This window comes from Coccinella septempunctata, chromosome X (genome assembly GCF_907165205.1).
Source record: "Coccinella septempunctata chromosome X, icCocSept1.1, whole genome shotgun sequence".
In the NCBI taxonomy this organism is placed as follows: Eukaryota; Metazoa; Arthropoda; class Insecta; order Coleoptera; family Coccinellidae; genus Coccinella; species Coccinella septempunctata.
In genome coordinates this window covers 6,986,496-7,011,022 of record NC_058198.1, presented here as the reverse complement: position 1 = coordinate 7,011,022, position 24,527 = coordinate 6,986,496, and the positions used below count along the sequence as shown (strand labels likewise).

At 35.8% G+C, this 24,527-nt stretch overlaps 1 protein-coding gene across 1 annotated transcript in view; it reads right to left on the bottom strand.

Annotated features, from left to right (window-relative positions):
- The window catches only part of LOC123321261 (tyrosine-protein phosphatase 99A), a 272,028-nt gene extending 248,497 nt beyond the window's left edge, over window positions 1-23,531 (bottom strand). The window contains exons 1-2 of the mRNA XM_044908704.1: window positions 23,447-23,531; window positions 2,488-2,790 (exon numbers count right to left, since the gene is read on the bottom strand). Of these exons, the coding sequence (XP_044764639.1) occupies window positions 2,488-2,790; window positions 23,447-23,516 (373 nt within the window). The 5' untranslated portion in view covers window positions 23,517-23,531. The remainder of the gene's footprint in view (window positions 1-2,487; window positions 2,791-23,446) is intronic.
- Between the last annotated feature and the right edge of the window lie 996 nt (window positions 23,532-24,527).

Below are 24,527 nucleotides of genomic sequence, written 5' to 3'. Positions count from 1 at the left end.
TTTTTACAAAAACTTCTTTATATCTGTCATTGAAACATCTATTGTATTGAAAAGAGAATGGAGTGTCTAAGAACAAATAACAGAAATTGACAGCAATGTTATTGACAAGGCATACCATCACTCTGTTTGTACACAAAAACTGTAACAGACATACATACTCAGACATATTATGAATGAAAATTATTGTATGGGTTGTATCTCTCTAACTTCTGAAACATTTTCCGTAAAATACACACTTTTCTATCTCTGAAAAAATTTTTGCCAACAGAATATTGTGCAATTTTTCAGTATCGAAGATGAGCCCCTCTAGTGGGGGTAGAGCTTTAGGGTTTCACAGCTTCGCTGTGGTTTCACTTGTTCCAAACAATTGGCGCAGCCAGTTTGTCCATATTCATTCGGAAACAATATTCAGAATTCGTGACACATAAATTTTCTGAATATCAGGAATAAATGAAAAATTTGATACGAGAATGTCTTTGATCTACCATTTCGTTGAATTCTACAAATACCTGCAAGGCTCATTATAGGTGAAATTTATTCAAATTTATGTTTTTTCATCACATCCAGAGTCATAAGAAAAATATTGCTTCGAAATGGAAGGAAGACTGCATTGAATGAATACTAACAAAATTGGAAACACCATTTTCGAGCTCTAGAAAGAAAACTATCTTCATCTCCATAAAACAAAAATTTCTGTATCCGCAAATAATCCTCGGAACCAAAAAGAGACTTCATTTTTGTCTGTGGTAAAAACAAGAGGTAGGATTCTTGAATTGGGTAATTGAGCCCTGAGAAAATATATTTTTAGCTCAAGGATAAAAAAATTTTTCAGACTCCACAAAATGATTCCGAAAAATTATTTTCTGGGGAAACTGAAACAGTTTTCTTGGTTTCGGAAAAAGAACTTTCGTGGCTACTCTGTTTTCTCTTAGCCCTCACTCGCAATCTCTAATATTCAGTTGGAATTTACTTAATCATGAATTTATAGACGATTTTCAAACATTCATGTTATATTCGCTACAGTTTTCCAACTAATTATTCCTTCATTTCCTTAATATTCACGTAGTAATGGAAGCCAAATAATTGATGCTTTAACTCTCAAATAGTTTTACTATCTCTACTGCCATGAAAGCACTGAACACTTTCTATTATATCAACGGAAATAATCAACCCTGAGGTGTTCGATTAAACTATATCATCTGACCGCGAATATTTTGTTTACTTTACGAAATTATCACTGCGATTACATCCTGAGAAATAATCCAATTTAAATGCATAGAAAAGCATCCAGAATGTAATAGGCTCTTTGAAGAAAAAGCCTGGAGAACACGAATTCATTTACTAAGCCATAACTTCAACATATCCGGGCAAAGGCATCCATATTTCATTTTACATAAAGTTTAATGCTCAGTTTCGTGAACGTTTTCAAACGAATCGACTACAGGTTACGATGTAACGACCACTGAAAACATCACATAGTGAATTATATTCTTTGAAACTGTTCCTCGTTGTTCTCTTTGTATTTGTAAGTTTATTCGATGATTCTGTTAATGAGTTTCGTACCTGGTGCGAACAGTAATTAAGAATATTCGTTCTCACCGATATTTCAATAAAAAAGTGGGAATAAATCTCATTCCTGAGGTAGAAATGTGCAATTAGAAACAAGAGGGATTGTGCTCACAGTAAAGTCATCACATCAGAGATTAAAACAGGAATATTCAGGAGGTGCACCACAACGCTGAACAAGGACAATTTAGAGAGGACATCCTGTCTGTATACAGATGGTTCGAATAAAAACCAGATGGTGGGAGACTCTGTCTAATATTATAATCATAAGAACATTCAGAACATTCCCCATCTTTAAGAAATTGCCATGATATCGGATTCTCGAAATGGAAATGACTGTCCCTATCTACCTTTCATCAGGGAAATCACTGTGAATAAATCAATTCACCTCTATTCCACATATTCCGAACACCAAAGTTCCTGAGATTGAATTAGGTGATAGCACATTGCCCATCGAAACTATTGGAAAATTCCCTTTGTTCTTTTGGGAAACGAAATTCAGGTAGTGAAACATATATTCGAATCTACCCTAATCAGTTTATTGATTGTAAAATCCATATTCAACCTCGAGTATACTGTTCCATTTATATTTCCATCGAATGATTAGATCTACATAACTTATAATTCACATATTGAAATATAAATGAAATAGAATAATGCATATCTTCATTTGCCACTATTGATCGAATTTAAATGTAATCAATATGCAGAATTAAAGCTTTCTGTAGTACGGAAGTGTCTGTATTACAGAAAAAATTCGATTTAATGTGTAATTGAAGTTGAGAGAATTCGTTTCTGCATAAGAATTGGCGTTTCTACAATCATCTTTGAACTTGAAACAATATTGACCACAGTTGATTGGATTTGGCGAGTTAAGTGAGAAGTTTCAGTATCCTTTTACTCGAAATAGCCGAATCTTACCTTGTACAATCAGTCTGACGATGCCATCCGGTTTGGGACGACTATTAACCAGGCAAATATAGTCTGCACTGTCTTCAGCCAATGCAGGGTGGAAAGATAGTCCATAGGTTTTCGTATCAAGTGATATCCGATTGTCCCACACTGTGGTCGAATTGCTCATGAATTCCACAAGTTTGACGTTGCGGGTTAATGAGAACCACTCCAGGGCCTGAACTAGGGAGTGTTCATTAACACCTGGACAAGAGAGTGTTCTGTTTTCGCCAGCCTTGAGGACGATGGTTTCTGTTGTCATACTGGACGAATCTGAAACAAGAGCAGAAAGTTTAAGTAAATGGAAGAAGAACAAACAAGTAGTTCATTATCTTCTATAAAAACCTGATTTTTTTATCAAGGGTTTTTAGCAAGGGGTTAGACCCCCCTAAAATGACATATTTGCACCTCTGTCTAAAAATCAGGTTAGCCTACTACTATTATAAGGTATAGAGTGCATAGAAGTTCTTTTGTGAATTCCAGAAAACCAAGCAGTTCGTGTTTCAGTAGAGAATTGCTCTCCAAAGAGCCCTTCAAAGTGAAGTCGAAAATGAAAAGTGGAAAAACAAAAAATTCGATTTGCTCGTAAAGAGTGTTAGATATTCGAAAGTTTGGTATGGAAATATAGGTTTTCGAATACGCTGAATCTATTCCAAGCAATTTCGTGAGCCTATCTTCCTTCGTTTAGATTTTCATCTTGGAAATGGCTTTTTTAAAACTTTGCACTTTTCAATCTGCGATATCTCCTGTTATATTTGTCTGATCCAATTGGGATTTCCGGTTTTGTTATCAGCGTTGATGAGGCTTTTATCCAAGCACAAAATCTCGATTTCGAAAATTTCAAATTTTTGGGTCAAAAATGAGCAAGGGGTTAGACCCCCCTAAAATGACATATTTGCACCTCTGTCTAAAAATCAGGTTAGCTTACTACTGTCATAAGGTATGGAGTGCATAGAAGTTCTTTTGTGAATTCCAGAAAACCAAGCAGTTCGTGTTTCAGTAGAGAATTGCTCTCCAGAGAGCCCTTCAAAGTGAACTCGAAAATGAAAAGTGGAAAAACAAAAAATTCGATTTGCTCGTAAAGAGTGTTAGATATTCGAAAGTTTGGTATGGAAATATAGGTTTTCGAATACGCTGAATCTATTCCAAGCAATTTCGTGAGCCTATCTTCTTTCGTTTAGATTTTCATCTTGGAAATGGCTTTTTTAAAAATTTGCAATTTTCAATCTGCGATATCTCCTGTTATATTTGTCTGATCCAATTGGGATTTCCGGTTTTGTTATCAGCGTTGATGAGGCTTTTATCCAAGCACAAAATCTCGATTTCGAAAATTTCAAATTTTTGGGTCAAAAATGAGCAAGGGGTTAGACCCCCCTAAAATGACATATTTGCACCTCTGTCTAAAAATCAGGTTAGCTTACTACTGTCATAAGGTATGGAGTGCATAGAAGTTCTTTTGTGAATTCCAGAAAACCAAGCAGTTCGTGTTTCAGTAGAGAATTGCTCTCCAGAGAGCCCTTCAAAGTGAACTCGAAAATGAAAAGTGGAAAAACAAAAAATTCGATTTGCTCGTAAAGAGTGTTAGATATTCGAAAGTTTGGTATGGAAATATAGGTTTTCGAATACGCTGAATCTATTCCAAGCAATTTCGTGAGCCTATCTTCCTTCGTTTAGATTTTCATCTTGGAAATGGCCTTTTTAAAAATTTGCAATTTTCAATCTGCGATATCTCCTGTTATATTTGTCTGATCCAATTGGGATTTCCGGTTTTGTTATCAGCGTTGATGAGGCTTTTATCCTAGCACAAAAACTCGATTTCGAAAATTTCAAATTTTTGGGTCAAAAATGAGCAAGGGGTTAGACCCCCCTAAAATGACATATTTGCACCTCTGTCGAAAAATCAGGTTAGCCTACTACTGTCATAAGGTATGGAGTGCATAGAAGTTCTTTTGTGAATTCCAGAAAACCAAGCAGTTCGTGTTTCAGTAGAGAATTGCTCTCCAGAGAGCCCTTCAAAGTGAACTCGAAAATGAAAAGTGGAAAAACAAAAAATTCGATTTTCCCGTAAACAGCGTTGGATATTCGAAAGTTTGGTATGAAAATATAGGTTTTCGAATATGCTGCATCTATTTCAAACAATTTCGTGAGCCTATCTCCCTTCGTTTAGATTTTCATCTCGGAAATGGCATTTTTCAAAAATTGCAAATTTCAATCTGCGATATCTCCTGTTATATTTGTCTGATCCAATTGGGATTTCCGGTTTTGTTATCAGCGTTGATGAGGCTTTTATCCTAGCTCAAAAACTCGATTTCGAAAATTTCAAATTTTTGGGTCAAAAATGAGCAAGGGGTTAGACCCCCCCGAAAATGACATTTTTGCACCTCTGTCTAAAAATCAGGTTATCCTACTACTGTTATAAGGTATGGAGTGCATAGATGTTCTATTTTGGATTCCAGAAAACCAAGCAGTTCGTGTTTCAGTAGAGAATTGCTCTCCAGAGAGCCCTTCAAAGTGAACTCGAAAATGAAAAGTGGAAAAACAAAAAATTCGCTTTGTCCAATAAATCGAATTTTCGCATCTCAAATTCGCTTTAATAATTGTGCGTCTCACAATGTCGAATATTTTGATTTTAGTGAACCAGAATCAGCTGCAAAGCCCTTCACCTACCATCCCAACTGCCAGCTACATTTAAAGCATGATCGAGGCTCAAGAACAGGCTTAAACAGGTTAGCTCATTGAAATTCTGATTTCTTTATCGAATGAGGATTGATTCATTAATCAATATGGACTAGTTTACGAGTTTAACAAGGCTCCTTAAATAACTGAACAGTCTTCATTCGATTACATTATTACAAATGCTATGTTTGGTCATCTGGAACAAATGGTCCAATCTTTGGAGAATATTGAAGCAAAATAAATTTCTTCAGTTTATATTTTTGTCCCAAATCAAACACATTAATATCATATTAGAGTTGAAAGGGCTAGGAGCCAATTTGAGGACATCAAATCATAATAAAACCACCCTCCATGTTGGGTCTGAAAAGTATTTCCAACCTTGTGATCCATTGAAGGATGTATATGTTTCAATTGGGCCGGCCTGTATTCGTCGAAAATGAAACTGAATTGAATCGAAACCTCGATGCCAAACGAATATTTGGTGTTGAGTTTCAATGAATTTATATAGACTCCATTCGTCAGATATAATATGATGGCTTGTGCAAAGACAAATTAGGTTGAGCTCATTCGTTTCAAATAATATAATGGATAATCTGTTGACTAATACATAGAAATGTTATCAAATATGAAGAATTATCACTGATAGAATTCCAAACAGGTTCGATTATCTCATCTCGGATAGAATAATCAGATCAAATCAACAATCTATTATGGACTCATTCCCTAAGCCTTTCATGTTGAATTGATAACATTAATAAAGGAAAAGCTCATGTCATCCACCAGCATAGACATTGTTATTGTTTTCGTTCCGCAGTTTGAAGCGTAAACAGATGAATCAAATCGAAATTAAATGAGGACGTCACGTATAATTTCCTCGAAAAATTAGAAAATTCATTGAGGGAGAAGTCATAAGTGGAAATAAAGCAAAGCATGAAGATGATCCTGAGAAATGCAAAAAGAAATGTATTCACACATTAACAAATGGGTCAAAAAAGCTTACTTCGAAGAAGTTGTATTCTTACTTAAACCAGCAACCTATTTTGCAAAATAGGAAATTCTCACACGTTTTCTACTATTAGTTTTTGGTATATTCTTGGAAATTTTTATTTTCATTTCATTATAGGATACCATAAAGTTCCTCTGATCTTAAATTATTCAGGAATTATTTTATGGATGAGAAATTCAAGAAATTCAATGGAACGATATCGACAGTTTAGATTTAAAAATTTATAATCGATACATGAAGCATTTTCCTCAAACTTTGCAAGCATAATTGCACACACTGAAAGAAAAGTTTTTTTACTGATTCCTCAACAATAGTATCCGTTTGTCTGCAGAAGGACCAACATACAAATTCAAACTATGGAAATAGTTGGGAAGACTGCTCCAGTAAAACTGTCAGATGAAGAGATAGGACGAAGGTGCAATTTTGTATCTCCCATAGCCGAAAATCTAGCTGGTCGTCGAAATGGAAAGATTAGAAGGTCATAAATTATTCAAGTTTGATTGGTTCCTGATCCTCAAAAAAAAACTGCATACCGGGGGTCTGAAGTTTCCCCGAATTGTTTGACATCGACAATAATTCCGCAATGATTTATGCCTTGAACGGTGTCCCAATTCTTGGACCATCTGGCGCACAAAGGAGGAGAGCTAGAGGTGATCAGATTATATAAGGTAAAACGTCTATCTGTTGTTCTGCTTCAGTTCAATTCAGCACGGCTATGTCGAGAACTCTTGACACATTTCGCAACAAAACCGTGAAAGAACAAGACGAATATCCCACGGTCTTAGGCTTATTGTTTTGAAATTTACGCTCTCGAACTTCGAGCTATTAGTTTTCTATTCTTTAAGACAAGTGGTTCTTATATCGACCCAGATCCGGGGATTTTACTATTCGAAATCTTGACCTCAATCACGAACCACTCTCAATTGATCATCCAATTAGGAGATGAAGGGAGGAAAAACCACCGTTTCATTATAGCCACTAATTATACCGAAAAATACTCAAGGTGAAACGCCACAAATACATTTGAAACTGAGTTTTTTCCTGATGGAAATCAACTAGAACAGAGGCTCCCAATCTTTTCTTGGCCAGGGACCTCTTTTATATTATCCTTGTTAGCAGGGACCACCTGTAATAAACCTGTTCGGTCTTGACGATTATTTAATTGATTCCATCTTTTTGTAAATTTTTCGATAGTCACTTTTCGAGTGGATTATCTCTTAATAACAAAAACCGTAGATAAAAATGTGATACATATTCTGGAAGAGCAACTCTTCTTGTAATAAATCTGAAAATTTCATGGAGCTCGATGCAGCCATTCGGTTTTGACGATCATTTAATTGATTCCATCTTTTTGGAAATTTTTCGAAAGTCACCATTCGAGTAGATTTTCTCTTAATAACAATAACCGTAGATGGAAATGTGATACATATTCTGAAAAAGCAACTCTTCTAGTAATAAATCTGAAAATTTTATGGAGCTCGATGCAGCCTTTCGGTTTTGACGATCATTTAATTGATTCCATCTTTTTGGAAATTTTTCGATAGTCACCTTTCGAGTGGATTATCTCTCCATAACAATAACCGTAGATGAAAATGTGATACATATTCTGAAGAAGCAACTCTTCTAGTGATAAATCTGAAAATTTTATGGAGCTCGATGCAGCCATTCGGTTTTGACGATCATTTAATTGATTCCATCTTTTTGGACATTTTTCGATAGTCACCTTTCGAGTGGATTATCTCTCAATAACAATAACCGTAGATGGAAATGTGATACATATTCTGAAAGAGCAACTCTTCCAGTAATAAATTTGAAAATTTCATGGAGCTCGATGCAGCCATTCGGTTTTGACGATCATTTAATTGATTCCATCTTTTTGGAAATTTTTCGAAAGTCACCATTCGAGTAGATTTTCTCTTAATAACAATAACCGTAGATGGAAATGTGATACATATTCTGAAAAAGCAACTCTTCTAGTAATAAATCTGAAAATTTTATGGAGCTCGATGCAGCCTTTCGGTTTTGACGATCATTTAATTGATTCCATCTTTTTGGAAATTTTTCGATAGTCACCTTTCGAGTGTATTATCTCTCAATAACAATAACCGTAGATGGAAATGTGATACATATTCTGAAAAAGCAACTCTTCTAGGGATAAATCTGAAAATTTTATGGAGCTCGATGCAGCCATTCGGTTTTGACGATCATTTAATTGATTCCATCTTTTTGGAAATTTTTCGATAGTCACCTTTCGAGTGGATTATCTCTCAATAACAATAACCGTAGATGGAAATGTGATACATATTCTGAAAGAGCAACTCTTTCAGTAATAAATTTGAAAATTTCATGGAGCTCGATGCAGCCATTCGGTTTTGACGATCATTTAATTGATTCCATCTTTTTGGAAATTTTTCGAAAGTCACCATTCGAGTAGATTTTCTCTTAATAACAATAACCGTAGATGGAAATGTAATACATATTCTGAAAAAGCAACTCTTCTAGTGATAAATCTGAAAATTTTATGGAGCTCGATGCAGCCATTCGATTTTGACGATCATTTAATTGATTCCATCTTTTGGAAATTTTTCGATAGTCACCTTTCGAGTGGATTATCTCTCAATAACCATAACCGTAGATGGAAATGTGACACATATTCTGAAAAAGCAACTCTTTCAGTAATGAATTTGAAAATTTCATGGAGCTCGATGCAGCCATTCGGTTTTGACGATCATTTAATTGATTTCATCTTTTTGGAAATTTTTCGATAGTCACATTTCGAGTAGATTTTCTCTCAATAACAATAACTGCAGATGGAAATGTGATACATATTTTGAAAGAGCAACTCTTCTAGTGATAAATCTGAAAATTTCATGGAGCTCGATGCAGCCTTTCGGTCTTGCGATTATTTAATGTATTCCAATTTTTTCGGCTCCTCCGCCATTTTGCAACCTCCTCAATTTATATTTTCCATGGTACAATGACTGGTAAGAGGCGAAGATTCTGATCGAGTACCCTAATTCGTGAATTTATCCATCATTTTCAATTATTCTATATATCAGAAGCTGATCCTATTTCCCGAAATCACTTACATCGTAGCATAAAGTTTATATCAAATGTATACAAACGTACCCCCAGAGAAGCACCTAGTAAGGGCGAACAAGCGAGCTGAGATTTAACTGGCTTTTATCGGAAATTGAATCCACTTTTTACACATCAGCGGAAATATAACACCGGTCAAAGAAAATTTCAGATTATCCAAAACTATTCGGAGAAAATCGACCGGTTTTATAGCTGAACGGAACGGCAACTGAAATGGAACATTTTATGGATCTCGTGGATATAAAAATACATTTTAGAACAGATATAACTTCTGGAATGACATAGACGCGTTACGGGGAAGATTCAGCGGTTTTGTCTTGCCTACATCGATTTTTAATCAGTTCTAATTCTGTCAGCATGAGGATAACGGACCTGTTGAATTATATTTGTCGATTTCTCCACGCTGTAGACTGAAATTTCATATTTATTCGCTTTGAAAATTCCCCATTAATTATATAAACTTCCTCATGAATAAACCTAAACAGAGTTGGGCTTAAGTCTGGAATTAAATTAATAATTCTTCAACCAATACCTTTAAATGACGCTGAAAATCGTCAATTGATTTTTAATTACCCTGATTTCCTGGAAATAAATTAATTGTTCTTCTTCAACCCTCTCCAATTTCTATTTTTCAAATAAAAACTTGTATCATGTGTGGGCTCGTTAGAAAGCTCAAAGAAAATATACTGCAGTGTTTTTTGAGATAAAATTAGTCTAATGGGCCATAGACTCGCTAATATTGCGTTCATGTGGTGGAAATAGAATGCTCCGAACAGTGCAGTCACGATAATTCGAGTTGGTAGCGAAAAACTTTTCGTCGACTCAATCATTTGTTGCAGGTTGTCTGTGCAAATACATCTAGCCAATTCCATCGGCTCCCGGCTTCCTGCTGAAATCTATTTTATAGAGGTCAGTAGTGATAATTTTTCTTTATATCCCGACTAACGATTTATGTCCCCCTCAATCTCTATCCCAATTCTTTCTCTATCCACCTCGCTGAGGCTGTAAATTCGGAAATGTTCAATCTGAAGGAGAAATATTGCTCACGAGCTCTAAAATATGCGATCGCAAATTGAGAATGACATATAAACAGATGGATACTTCCAAGGCATGACATCAAATCGAATAACGATCGAAGTGGACGGAACACTTGCAAAAAATTCATAAAATTAAACGTCGTATTCGAAATTGCCAATAAAGGATATTAATATACTGCATATGATTCTGATCGAGATTTTATCAATATTGAATAAAATCATGATGTCAGTTCGAAATGGCATTCGAGTTTTCACCTCGATGAAAGCTGATAGGGGATCTTCAAGCAGACTTTCCCAGAAAGCAATACAACCGGCGCTGATAAAAACCCGAGGCAGAGCGAAAGAAGCTCGGGCACCAAACAAAAACCAGTATCATCGTACGAAAGTGTTAAGAGTGTTTTTACAACTCCTTGAGACTGAATGTATTTATGGACCTCTTTTGTTCTCCGTTCTCCTTTTTTACGTAAGTTTAAGAAATACCACGATTCAGACCTAGCGTCAAGAGGTAGCTGCTCACCCCATGCACTGTTTCGGGATTTTATCTATTAATGATTGAGAAGTTCCAATTCCATGGAGACGGGAGGACTTACTTCAGCATTCGGTCATAAGTTATTCATGGCAATGGCGAAAGGTTTCTGATGGTGAACATGACGACGGTTTTCATATATTCATTCCATTGCACCTTATGAAGAACCTTCAAGTTTTTTCTACTTTTCGTTTTAAAGCAAAAAATCAACACATCTGTATCTTTCCTCTGGGAATAAGAATTCACGTCTTGTATCACTGTATGTGAGGACATTTCAAGTAGTAATAATTTCACTACCCGGGGACCATATCTTATATTCACTTTGGGGTGCATCCTACAGGGTGTATTAGAAGGTGAGGCTTTTTATTCAACAGAAAGTAGAACTGGTCAAAATGAAGCATTTCACCAAAAATCACCTATATAAAACTTTCAAAATGACATACATACATAATTGGTTTTCTTCATAATCAGACCTCAAAACCTGTCATCTCTTCTCGGATTACATACAGGGTCGTAAATGAAACTTGGTTAAAGAAAAAATTTAAAATGATTACTGAAATAGATCCTAATACGACCTTAGGGCGTTTTTTAGCTGATCCGACCATGTGGTTTCGTTTAGGATATTGGCTCGTTCGATATTTACGTGGTAATGGAAATGGAAACTTAGGATTGCAGAATTGTTCTCATTATCACGATTTTATGAAATGGCTCATTACGATACCAACTGACAGAAGGGACTTAGGACACAAGCGTAAAAAATAAAATAATACTTCAAAAACTCACCAATAAAATTCGTCCAAATTATTCACGAATTTTTTCACAATGGGCATCACAATCTTCTTGTTCGAACATTCCAATAATCGTCGTAAAAATGGGATGACATGGGGAAACATCATAGCACTTTTACAATATAACTAGCATAAGCACCGTAAATTGCACGATACATTATGACTCTCTCAAAGACCTGATGCATCTAATCCGATGAACTCATCGACCAGCCAGATGTTTATGTTTTGTTTCGTTTTTTCGATGCCACAGTCACCTTCCACAGTCCCGTACTTGAAATTCAACGAAATTTTGTCGAACTTCTAGAGGTTGTACCTCAGTCATCATATACAGACAATTTTTGGTTGAAGGACATATTTTGATGAGTTCTACCTTCTGTTCTCACCTTTGAATTGAATTGTGTATTCATGAATGTCTAATATGAGGAACCAGAGCATGCAAAAAATCTCCTTAGAAATTTTCGCGAAGCAGTCTTCTTTATTGAAAAATGAAAGTGAAGAACAAAATCTAAGAACTTCACTGTCGTTTCGTCAATTCTTCATAGGCAAATCGTGTAAGACAGGGCCAAATGCTTCCCATAAGAAAAACTCAAAGTCTTGAAGTAAAATCGCAACAGTTGGCCATCCGGACAAAGCTGCTGAAATTCCAACTGGTTCATATATAAGCAACATATTTTTGATCACCAAGACATCAGAAAATAGAATGTGGGAGAAGTGGGAGATTCAGATTTTGTTTCTGTTCTTCGGAGGGGGAAGGACGGGGTAGAAACATGAAGATAAATGACCCTAGCTAAAGATACAGATAAAGAGGACAAAGGTGCGTAATTGTGTGGCAGAGATGTGTAAAACGACCATCAAATGTGGCATGTTACAGGAGAAGGGGATAATAGTGCGGGATTCTTCGAATCTGGATATTATCAGGAATAAATATTCTTCACAGTTGGATACCCACATTTCTCTCCTTTTCCCCATCTCCTTATCCTGGTAGATAACAAACATCTTCCAAATAATCCTACGGGGATAGCAGAAGTTCTTAACGGGATTTTTCCGTAGAGTAATCATTTGAGGTGAGTCATTCCTTGGGCTTTCCCTTATGTTATCGCTATATAAATAATCCGGACACCATGTTATCCCTTCCGCAAATTGATCTTTCTTTCAATTTTTTTTCTGTCCGGTCCGACACAATTAGGAAAAGACACCTCAGCCATTAGTAAGGCCTTCTGATTAACTTATAGTAGAAAGAATGCTTGAAAGCAATTATTTCAGAGAATTCTCTCGTCAAATATTCGTGATTTATAATTTATGTGCTCCAATTTTCACCCATCGCTTTTTCAGACAGTTTTCAGTTGTTGAAGGGAGGAATATGAATAAATTACTCAATCCACAATCCAGAAATTAACAAGCAGTAACTTGAAAAGATCTGGTGCAAGAGTTCAACTGCCTCTTTGCTGAATTGACTTCTTTTGAGAAGTGGAGTATGAAAAAATAGTTTCCATTTTAGTTTTTGGGAATTGAAGTTTGTCTACTCTAGTGCTTCTTCGTAAAACACAAAACCTGGATCAACTAGACGTACAATGTGAGATATAGATCAGAATATTTCGAAGCTATTGGAAATAATAAAGTTGCAGCGTTTCTCCATTGGAAATTTGGGTTTGGAGAATGATTTTTATAACTTGAGAATGTTTCCCGTCTCCAACTGCAAAAATAAAATACAACATTCTACGCATATTACAGTCAAAGTATGCCTTGAAGAAATTCCACAAAACCATCTCGCAGCCTCGAGAATAATTAATTGCTCCATTTTATGTAGCGAAATCTTGTTATCACAACACACAAACCCAACAGAACTTTCAACTCGGAACATTTCTATAAATTATTTACGTTTCTCTGTTTATTTCTCACGAAATATCCGAATACAGGTCGTCTTGAATTCGCAACGTTCTTATGTTGTATATTAAGATTCCTCTTAAGTATATTTCGAATTCTTCCTCTTTGAATTTGGCCATCATCCCGGAAATCTTTAATCTCTTCAACAATTCAAGAAGGGATAATACCGCGAATTAATCAGCGGGAATATGCTGGATTGTATATTAGAATTTATCTGGCACAGAATGAATTCCAACGAAAATAATGTGTTTTAGTTAACGCTGTCGATGAGATCTCCGGAGTGAACTGTACTACAGATGAAGTCCAAAAAAAATCAAATAGGTGGATTCATTTAATAATTGATGACAGTTATTGCTTAGGTTGATGTTCCTTATGAATCTTTATGAAGCTGAAAGGACCATGTTTTGTCCATCTTTTTTGGAATTATTCAAAGGTCAAATTTTGACCAGCGTATCTCCCAAAAAAATCTTCCCAGATCTGAATGTGATACATATTCTAAAAGAGCAACTCTTCTAGTAATAAATTTCCAAATTTCATCGACTTCGGTGCCACCATTCTTTCTTTAATTTTCAACTTACCAAATTTTTTTTTGAATTTTTTGAAGGTCAACTTTGGGTACGCGTATCTCCCAGAAAAATGATCGAAAACATTAATGTGATACATATTCTGAAAGAGCAACTCCTCTTATGGTAAATCTCAAAATTTCGTTGACCCTGGTGAAACTATCTGGTCTTGACGAATTTTTAACTAACCCCGTCTTTTTGATACTCCGGCGATTGTTAATCTTCATTGTCGAAGGTAGATCTACTTTTAATGTTGTCCTATACCGGATGAGGAATGTTGACACTACTGATATTTAACACACAGGTTCATCATTGCAGAATCCTTAGCCATATTTCAACTGATTATTCCAAATCCCAGTTGAGAAGAAAGAAATCATAAAAGTTCGACAATGAACAAAATAGAGCAGTTGGAAAATCTCCTGGTGGCATCCTAACGAAATGAGAATTCTTACGGAACTCCGCAAAAGATAACACGACCGAAATTTTTCCCATTTTCCGCCATTCCGTATAATTGATATGTCAGTGACGATATGATCTCAATCAATATTGCGACTGAAGGTCCTTTTGAGTCATATAGACGGTGTCCACACAGAAGTAATTGGAGAGAGTGAAAATCTGTTCGGATTTAATCACCGGAGAACTCTTTAATTCTGGCGTATGAGTGATTAAGTTTGCCCCTTCTGAAAGGGGAATTAAAACTCCCTTTCTGGCTAGCTGAAGAGAGATACGAATTGCAATAATTAGTTCTGTAATTTCACCGGAATTGTATAATTACCGCCAGCTTCTCTCGCTAAGAAGAGATTTACATGAGGAGAAACAGAAATTAATCGATGAATGCTGCACGACCATGAAAAATTCAACACTTGTATAGAAGCTAATTGATGGAGGTAGTTTTTTGTCCCTCTTTGACAGATGTGAACCTTCATCAACCAAATTTCAGAGCACACCTCATGAATTTATTCTGTTTTATTTGAACGATTGTGCTGAAAAAATACCCAGGCAGTCCAAAGCACAGAAAGATGTGTTGAAAATTTTTTAGCATGCTTTTTGTATGCAGGGACATGACATTGAAACACCTTTGTATAAATTTTTGTGTCTCCTCTTCTCCATTATTTCCAAGACATTTTCTAACAGATATTGGAACACGAAAATTCTTATATCTTCGAGAACACGACTGTTCTGTTCAAAAAAGAGCAGACTTCTTGAAACCATGTTACTATAGTTAGTATTCAAGTTCCATTCATAGTGACAGCAATGTTTAATTATGATTATAATAAACTGGACGTGTCTTAAGTAGCTGACAAAACGAAAAATATGTTTGAAATTGAAGCAAAAGCTTTATGAGCAGATTTTTCGACAAAGTTCTTAGTTCTGCTTGGGGTTTATCAGTTTCTGTTTAAAAGTGCTTGATTTTCAGTTGGACAAGATAGGTTCTTCAGAGAATTCGATTGAAGTTAAATATAATATCTCATTGCTTCAAAAGCTATTTTCAATTCTCATCACTTTCGCAACCTGTAGGTAGAATCCAATATAGAGTGATTTCCATCTTGATGCCCACAAAATTTTGCTCCAGACCGTATTTTCATTTATGGAAAGTCTAATAAGAACGGAAACGGGAAATGACAGAGGTGAAAATGGGGATATTGAAGGAATTCATTGGTCGGATTGGTGGATAGAATGAAGACACCACGGGATAATCTATTATTACTATGGAAAGAACCTGGAGACCTAATGACACTTACTGGATTTTTACCTGATGAGTTTTACTCTTTCATAATAAACCTACATACAAAACAGCGACAAAATCAAGGATCCACATAAACACAAATAAGCTGTTCTTTGTTGTTGTTGTTATTGTTGAAGTAGGTACCAAATATTTTCACTATGGAGAAGAATCCAAAGTTATGCCAGAAAAAAAATGACTTTCCTTCGATTCGATAGAGAATTGATTGTGATAGGAATTGAAAAATTGGAAAATCACTGCTCATCACATGAAAATTTACGACAAGTACATGAAAATGGGAAATTCGAGAACTGGAGTATTGCACGAGATGTAGTGAAACTCTGCCATTGGACCAAAATAGATTAGTCACGATTTCATTGGATATCATGCCTATTTTAATCCTGTTTACGCATGGTTGTCACCTGGATCAGTGGAATCCTAAGTAAAAGTTTGCGTGCATGTTAACGAGTTTGCAATATTGATATGCAATTCGCATAGGACCTTAAGCCATTGATACCGATTACCGTTGCTGGGAATCAAAACTTTTACGTTCAGTTTAGCACAATACGGTATATGCAATAGTAACTAACTTTTTTCTTTATTTTTCTCCCTGATACGTTTTACGAAATGACTTATTTTGTTTTGCTTAGAATTTTCATTTATCAATGGGATGGTGCACCGGTGGTGCTGAATTTTTTCTTATTTATTGAAGTTTGGCCTTCTTATAGTCTCTAGAGCGAGCAGTTGGCTCTAGAGGACTTTCCTGATGAGAAGTTATTCGACGATGGGAAATACGTGCCAAGTTTACCGAAGAGGTCTTGATGCCTGCTACTGATGGATCGTTTGTGTGGTTCCAACTTGATCCACCTTCGGATATCTAGTCTCCAAATCACCCTGCCGGCTAACAAGTATGATGATATGGATAATAGAACTATTTCTTATGAATATGTATCGGTTGAGTTTATTTTTGTTCTTCCAGAGAAACCTGTAGAAGCACTTTTTAACATATGAAATTAGTATTCCCATATATAACTTTTTTAAGGGAAGGTTAGAACTTCTCGTGCTCAGTTAAACTCACTCTGGTGAATTTTTACAACCAAATTCATCGTGTATCCTCTTAAGCATAACATAAATATTGCATGTTACATTTTCTTGAATTATTGACTTGAACAATCGATACCCAGCTTTAATAGGAACATCAAACGCCATGGGCTGAACCATGACGAGTGGCCTTCTTATTCCTATGCAATCACAACAGCCATATCGTCATGTAAACCCAATTATACGACTGTAATAGGCAATTAAATTCATTGTTCGAATTAATTCGTACATCCTATCGTCAGTGTATCGCGAATCAAAAGTGTTTGATATTCGTGTCAGATATCTATATAATTTCATGCGATATGGGGGAATTCGATTCAGGCGACTGTCACGGTGAATGACGTAGAAGCCATTCTATACGTTAAAAACCGCTTTTGATTAATGGTACCACAAATTCGCCATGGAACAGAATGACGCCCGACGGTCATTTTTCCAGATGGAAGGGGTTTATTTTAATACTGTTGGGAAAGGAATGATCCATAATGATCACGGTCATGGTAGGAGTGAACGAATGATTCATTGTTAAATAGGCATGTGTCTTTTGACACCAATACATGGAAATGTGAGAGATTGGCTAATCCATTTCAGTAGGGTCGTCAATAATCATGAATATATCTTTAAGTTTGGCTGCCCATTCTGCTAAAAGCATTGTATGCATGACAATGGCGATTTAACTGCCCTCAGTTCATCCCCCTAACGTAAAAGGGTTTTACTATACGAACGTAAATGCTACTTTCACTCAAATACCTTCCCCTCTTGATTTTCCCTTGAAAACTTTTGTAATTCACTTTCCAGAAAAACATAAATTCATTGCTTGTCGTATATGAGATCAGTAATTGCTTCGTATTCGTATCATTATTCTCAAATAAGAAGCATGCATCACCATACCAAATTTAAAAGATCGTTGAGATATATTTCAGTCGATCCCAGTTGTATAATGTGCTGTAACTGGGCACAGCATCCCATTTTGAATAGGAAGCCAGAGTACGCAGATGACAGTGGGCCGAGGATCACCACAATTGGACAATTGAAGATTAGAGTCAGTGTTCATTTACGAATGAGTCTAAATTTCTTTTGGTCATCTCCGAATCATGCACTCTTGAGTTTATTGTTCCCACAGTTGTGTAAGTTTCAACCATGGAACAGAGTTCGTTGTTTTGGAGGACCCCAGTACCACCAGCCAAAGAATGAATCGAATTGGACCAATGAACATTCTGCCTGGGACAGCTATTGGTGAAAAGTTCATTTTAATTGACAGTAACTCCCTAATGTTGAAGAAGCGCTTGAAGCTCATGCTATTGAAAGAAATGGTCAGTTCGCTCTCCAGACATGCATTCCATCTAGCATGTCTAGGCAGATATGAATTTTTTCATCGAAAATATGCCCCGAAGAATAGAATACTTGAGATACTTTCAATTTTTTTTCATCTTCATTCCTTTCTGGAAAAAGCTAGCTGAACATTCTCTGGTATCTGATCAAATTTCATGGAAGGTCAGTATTCCAGTCATTTGTTGATCAGTGTATTTCTCCAGTGTTATGCGTCAACAGGTGTCATGAATTACCGATATCGAAATGGTTTTTAGTCTGCAGCACGTTTACAAAACGGAAATATTTTTCCGAAAATTATTTCCGCGTTCCAGTTAAATATAATATTTCGGAAATAATTACAAGACTAATTAATGTTTTGACCATCGCTAAAAGCATTTTGTAAAGTTCATAGTGGTTATCTGATGGCTTAGTTAATAGGGCAAATTGTTAAATTTGGCACTGGTGAGCACATTCTATATTTTAAACCCATTCGCATTCGATAATGGATAGTATGACTTTTGCTGAATGCAATTTTTCTGTTGATGGAAACAGTAATGCGATCATTTTGGAAACGGAGTATATTTATTGATAAATTCCAATAAAAACAAATCGAGTTATATTTCAACCGATAGTCCCGAATTTTTGGGCCTCGATATCAAATAAATATGATACTGAATAAAAATAATTGTTTACGTAGAATTCATAGATTATATCCAAATAGTAACCACAGAGAAAGTTGGAAAAATAAAGAGTTCAATTTGAATCAGGGTTTTCACTGAGCAAACGGTAGTCTATCTGATGATCAAAGTGAGATTAAAGATTTGACATTAACTTGAAAATCGCATCAGCATACATTTATTAATTTTGTGCAGTATTATGATACAGCCAGGAAATTGGTTCTGTTGAAAGTTACGCAGAGAGACCCTTCCTTCGTGACAAAGTTAGTGGATATAGTTAGAGACTGACATCGCAGTGATTTTTCGAGATTACACGAAGAGGGCCAGACGTAGATGTAGCTGTTCACCAAATTACATCTGCGAACTCCCTCGTTTCTGCACCGACTTGTTATTTCATTTCAGCAGATCTAGTAAATTCTCCGTTGCTTCTAGTTGTCCGTTCCCGCATTTTTCATTTTGTTATTTTAATCCGCCTGTCCTCCCCATCATTCTAGGATAATACACTTAAAAGATAGAGATTCATAGCATTCTACCAGTGTCCTTCGGTAGAATTATATACGAAAAACTGCAGGGCAACTCAATCTGCATATCTGCTTCTCGGGGAAAATGCATTTTTTTTCGTTTTGCTCTTGCAGGGAAGTGATGAATTCGCTATCAGAGATATTTGGAATATACGATTTTGGCACATAAAATTGCTATTCAAAATTTGGAAGAATGAGAAACCTTAAACATTGATTTATGTGGCTGATACTCAATGGAAATTCATAAATAAATTGGAAACTGAATTACATCGTTGAATAACTCATCCTAGTGACAATCAGCTGGTTCAGTTTAATGTTAGAACCTCAAATATTCAAGTCCAAACGACTTACCACAAATGCATGATGTTACCAACAATCAGGAGGGTAATTCAGTAAACCGAATATTGCACATTGATAATTTCTTCTTGAATCTTGAATTAGTTCTCTGATATTAGAAATATTGAAGAATCATTATATTATTATATTGGAGAGGGTGATTTTTTCGTCCCCTAGTGAAAGAATTTCAAAAGATCCCCATTATAATTTGTTCTTCTCCTGTTATTACACTTCCAATACAAGCTATGTGGGGGTAGCAATAGATAAGTGCATTGCACAGAATGATCACGCGTATCAAATTCACAATATCGAAATTATTCGATCATCCACTCTACTGGGTATTATGTATATCAGAAACTCTAATACCTCCGTTTAACTATGAATTAATCTAATTGGTTATAGATTTCGTAGTAGAACAGTAGATCCTGTGGTTATTGCTATCGGGATGTTAACAGTGTGAATATTACAATTGGTGTGTGTACAATATAAATCAATTGGAGGTAGCTTCTGGTTATCACAAAGTGTTTGATGTTCTTCAAACTTCTATACGGAAGGAGCAATACTGTTTTAACATTCCCACTGTCATTTATTTCTGAATTCTCAATACTGAACCCTTCACAGCAAAACAATCGAGAAATTTATATATCGCATATATCCACTATATTTGTTTAGGTTATGACCTCATGATAGTGGACCCTTTTGAGTTAATTTAGCTCCGAACGTGCTGTTCGACCCAAAAGGCAAAGGCGTTGTCAAGATTCCTTAGGGATTGACAGACACTCTGCCAGCTAGTGGGTTTGTCCTTTAATTGGTTCTTGTTTGTGTTCAACTTTTGCATTTACCCGATGGAATTCAGATTTCACTAACATCGGGATATATAATTAGTGTCTATTGTGGGATTAATTGAACAAAACTCACTTTGACATTCCCAAAACCTCAAACCATAATTTTTTCATCACGAGGCAAATTGTGAAGTGAAAAAAAAGGAAATGCATATAGATGAATAAGATCCTATGTACAGACATTCATGGAATCTTTTTTATTGCAAGATTTCTGTGATCTGCTCAAGTTCAAGTAGTCGTTATCATTTTTCCAATACTTTATCCGGATTTCAAGAATCTTGCATCCACACTACTGAATTCTGTAGCTTCAAACGGAGCGAAACTTGATTTTTGAACCAAATATCATTGAGTAATCATCAGTAGCAGTATCCCAGATTGTTTTTTTTCTCAGTCATTTGCAAATATTCATTGTCATCATTATAATTTTGTGTGTTACATGAAAAATTATGCGGGTGTTGCAAATTGGCGAATGCGCCGGTTTTAAGTGAAACTTCCAGGGCGCAGTTATAGGTGCTCAGTTTTCGGTATTCACATGAGCAATTGCTGGTTAATTCAGTTGACATAATTATATCCTGGTATAGGCAGATTCTACGAATGTTCCATCCTTGGAAGTCGATTACGGGTGCGTAGAGGGATCCGAGCTATGCTCAAGGAAGTTATGGCTATAATACTTTGAGCTTTCCAGCAGTTCAGCTCGGTATCGAAGAGCGCACGTTCAATATAATTAAGTCTTATCTTTGCTAGGGTGATTAGTCTCGAAACCCAACTTCTGCCTCCCAAATTCCGATTGTATTAAACTAGTAGTAATCCCACTAATTATTTTGGACGCGATGCTCTTCATCCACAGGGTGATTCCTCTGATCTTTCTGGTCTCAAGGAGTACGCTCGAATTAGCCAACTTCGCCTCGTCTTCTTCAACATCTTCAGATGTCTTTGGTCGTTTGGAAGGCTTTGTGATCCCGTTATATAACGACGTACACCAAATGAATAATGCAAACATAATTTTCATTTTCATCCCATTGCCAGAAAATCAAAGTTTCTTATTTTTCTCAATTATTTCAAGTACAAATCTTGATCAGAATATTCATTTCTGAAGAGGGCCTCATTCACAATGGCAAAACTAGGGTTGTGAATCTATCCAGATTATGATTATTTGGCAATAACACCATTTCATTCGATGGGATGCGTCCTCTCCAATAAAAACGTATTGTTGTAAATATAACAACGTGTTAGAAAAAAGAGAATTATAGGAATCCATTTACATATTCAAGCATTTGCTGCCGACTGAAAGAGATGACTTTTTCACATTTTCCCACTGTCGTATCGTATATTTTCCAACTTGAAATTGCTCGTTATTTGGTATCCGACAGTGTGCTCATATCTCTCCACGATAAATACTCAGCATTTCGAAGCAGTAACTGTCACCTTGTACAGATGTGGAAGTGGAATTTCCTCCTTACAATAGGAGTTGAAGACCATATTTTTAAGCGAGAAGAGTCTCATCATAAACTGAAGAACTGAGAATTTTCTCAAGTTGTGCTAAATTAAAAATGAATACTTATTTTAGGATCCACAAATAACATTTACTGGTTCAAAAAAGAATGATTTGAAAGGTTAAAATTATACTACTCCTGTAATTCAAAAAATTTATTCCAAAATGATATAAATTCTTCTAAGTGATTGAGTAGAATATTCTCATATCTAATTGAAAAGGGGTGTTATGAAACAAACCAAACGATTAAGAAAGTCAGTATTGAAAATAGAGTATTTTTCAGTGTTCCAAACATCGACCTGATTGAGGCTTTCATTTCCAAGATCAGAAATTAAATTTTGGTATAAATTCTTCTCATTTTTCTTTAATTTTCATCAATAGTTTGATTCTCTCAAATTCAAAGTAGCTTTTTCAATAGAGGCGTGTTTTAATTAGAATCATTTATGCAATTCAATTCCTCTGATACTTGTCAGTTAGTCAATAATGTATTCTGAAGGGAATTCGCCAACTATTCATAAAAAAACTCTCGCATTGCACTCTATCACAATTCCAATTTCTCACTCTGGAGTAAACATAATATAAATTTGGTAACAAATGTAACAATACTCCCGAATCTGAACACCCTGCAGAAATAAGAAGAATCCTTATTCTAGTTGTGGTTTTCAGAAGCTCCGTACTGTGAATGTAATTGAATAAAAGGGATGTAACTACCCTTACCCAAGTTCTGAGCGACTATTATCAATTGAATAATTGAGGTCACCCCAAACTCCAAGAAAATTCATAGAATGACATAAGTTCGCATAACTGGCATGGAACCAAATCAACAATAGTTGATGCACTGTGGAAAGCTCAAGAATATGTACTACTTGAAATATATCTCATTAAAACGTGAGAGGCATGCCCAATAGCAATTCTCAGAATATTTTGATCCATTCAGAGGAATGAAAGATCACATCACTTATGTGAGATAAAAGGATGCATCAAAATTCGAGAAGGATAAGAAATTCCATTATAGATGATCGCACACAAATTTCACATCCCTTTGTGGTCACGCTGATTTTAAGGAGCGATTATTAAAGACCTCACCTGAGCAGTTTTTTGAAAGTTATTAGAAACATTACGAGCTTCTATCGCAGTTTTCGTGAGTACATTTTGGTATAATATAAGTAATCTAACTTTCCTTTCACTTTTGGGAAAGTAAACTTGAAACCAATAATTTTTTAATGTGATTCCACGTTCCATATTATCTTTACGTGTTTGAGAAAAAGTTCTCACCTGGTAGAGGTTCTAAACAGGTGTCGAAATTTTTTTCATTCATATTTCCCTTCATTCGAATAAATGACAACTCACCGAAAATCCTCTTTTCAAAAGCGTTCGTTGAGTCAGTCAGTGAGAAGAACAACCACAAAACAACCCACATTTCGTTATTTCCAAAAAAAACTGGACACTCGGAGATGTTCAGTTGACAATTTTAAACCTTCACATGGCTCTATTCGCCTCGTAAAAATTCCCCATCGGAAAATAGCCGCGGAAAATCGCGCAAGATGTTTTTCCAGCGTACGGATGTCGAATGAACGCGTGGCTCACGTTGGGGTAGACGATGCAAACTAAATCATAACGGAGGCTTTGCCGCCCCCAACTCTAACAGTTCCCTCTTGGTGACTTGCGCGAACAACCCTTCCCGATTTTCTTGCCCTTAGAGCGACAGTCGTCCTCGACAAAGAGATCCTTCAGGTGGAGACTCCTCCATTCGAAATTGGAGGAACTGAAGTCTTCGAAAACCTCCATGCTCCGTCTCTGTATTATAATACGGAAGGGAGAATTTGAATATCTTTCGAGTTAATTTCAAAGAGAACTTATAGCTAAAGGAACAGAGATTCTACAAGAAAACAATAGTAATCAGTATAACAGAAAGCTCACTCGAATAATCATAGCTAATTATAATAATATATGCATGCAGTTACTCAAGGTGAGAAATAAAAAAATTTACAAGATAGCTAAATAAAAATTACGAGATGATAAGAAAGATGGGGCCATACAAAGTAATCTCTCTTTTCCCAGTAGAAGCAGAACAGTTTCATGGAGATTGAGCCAGCACCATCTCACAGAGCATCAACTTTGGCAACAAGCTGACTTTGGTTTTGGTCTTATTTGACCTCATTGCAACACAACCCCCAGCTCGATGAAGATGGCATTTCCCTATTTCCAGCACAAGATAAGGAAACAATGAAATTCGCATGATTGATTCATATTAATGATGCCTTCGATTAAACAAATTCTACATTTTGGCGAGAGAAGTATTCCGAAAACTTCCACCCCTTACTATAACGAATAATAGTTTAAAGCTGCAACAGCTAAGGAATCGTCCAAAACTCTGCAAAAATTCAGAAAACTGATTGGCCAACCTTTGCATGGAAGACACCAAAACTAG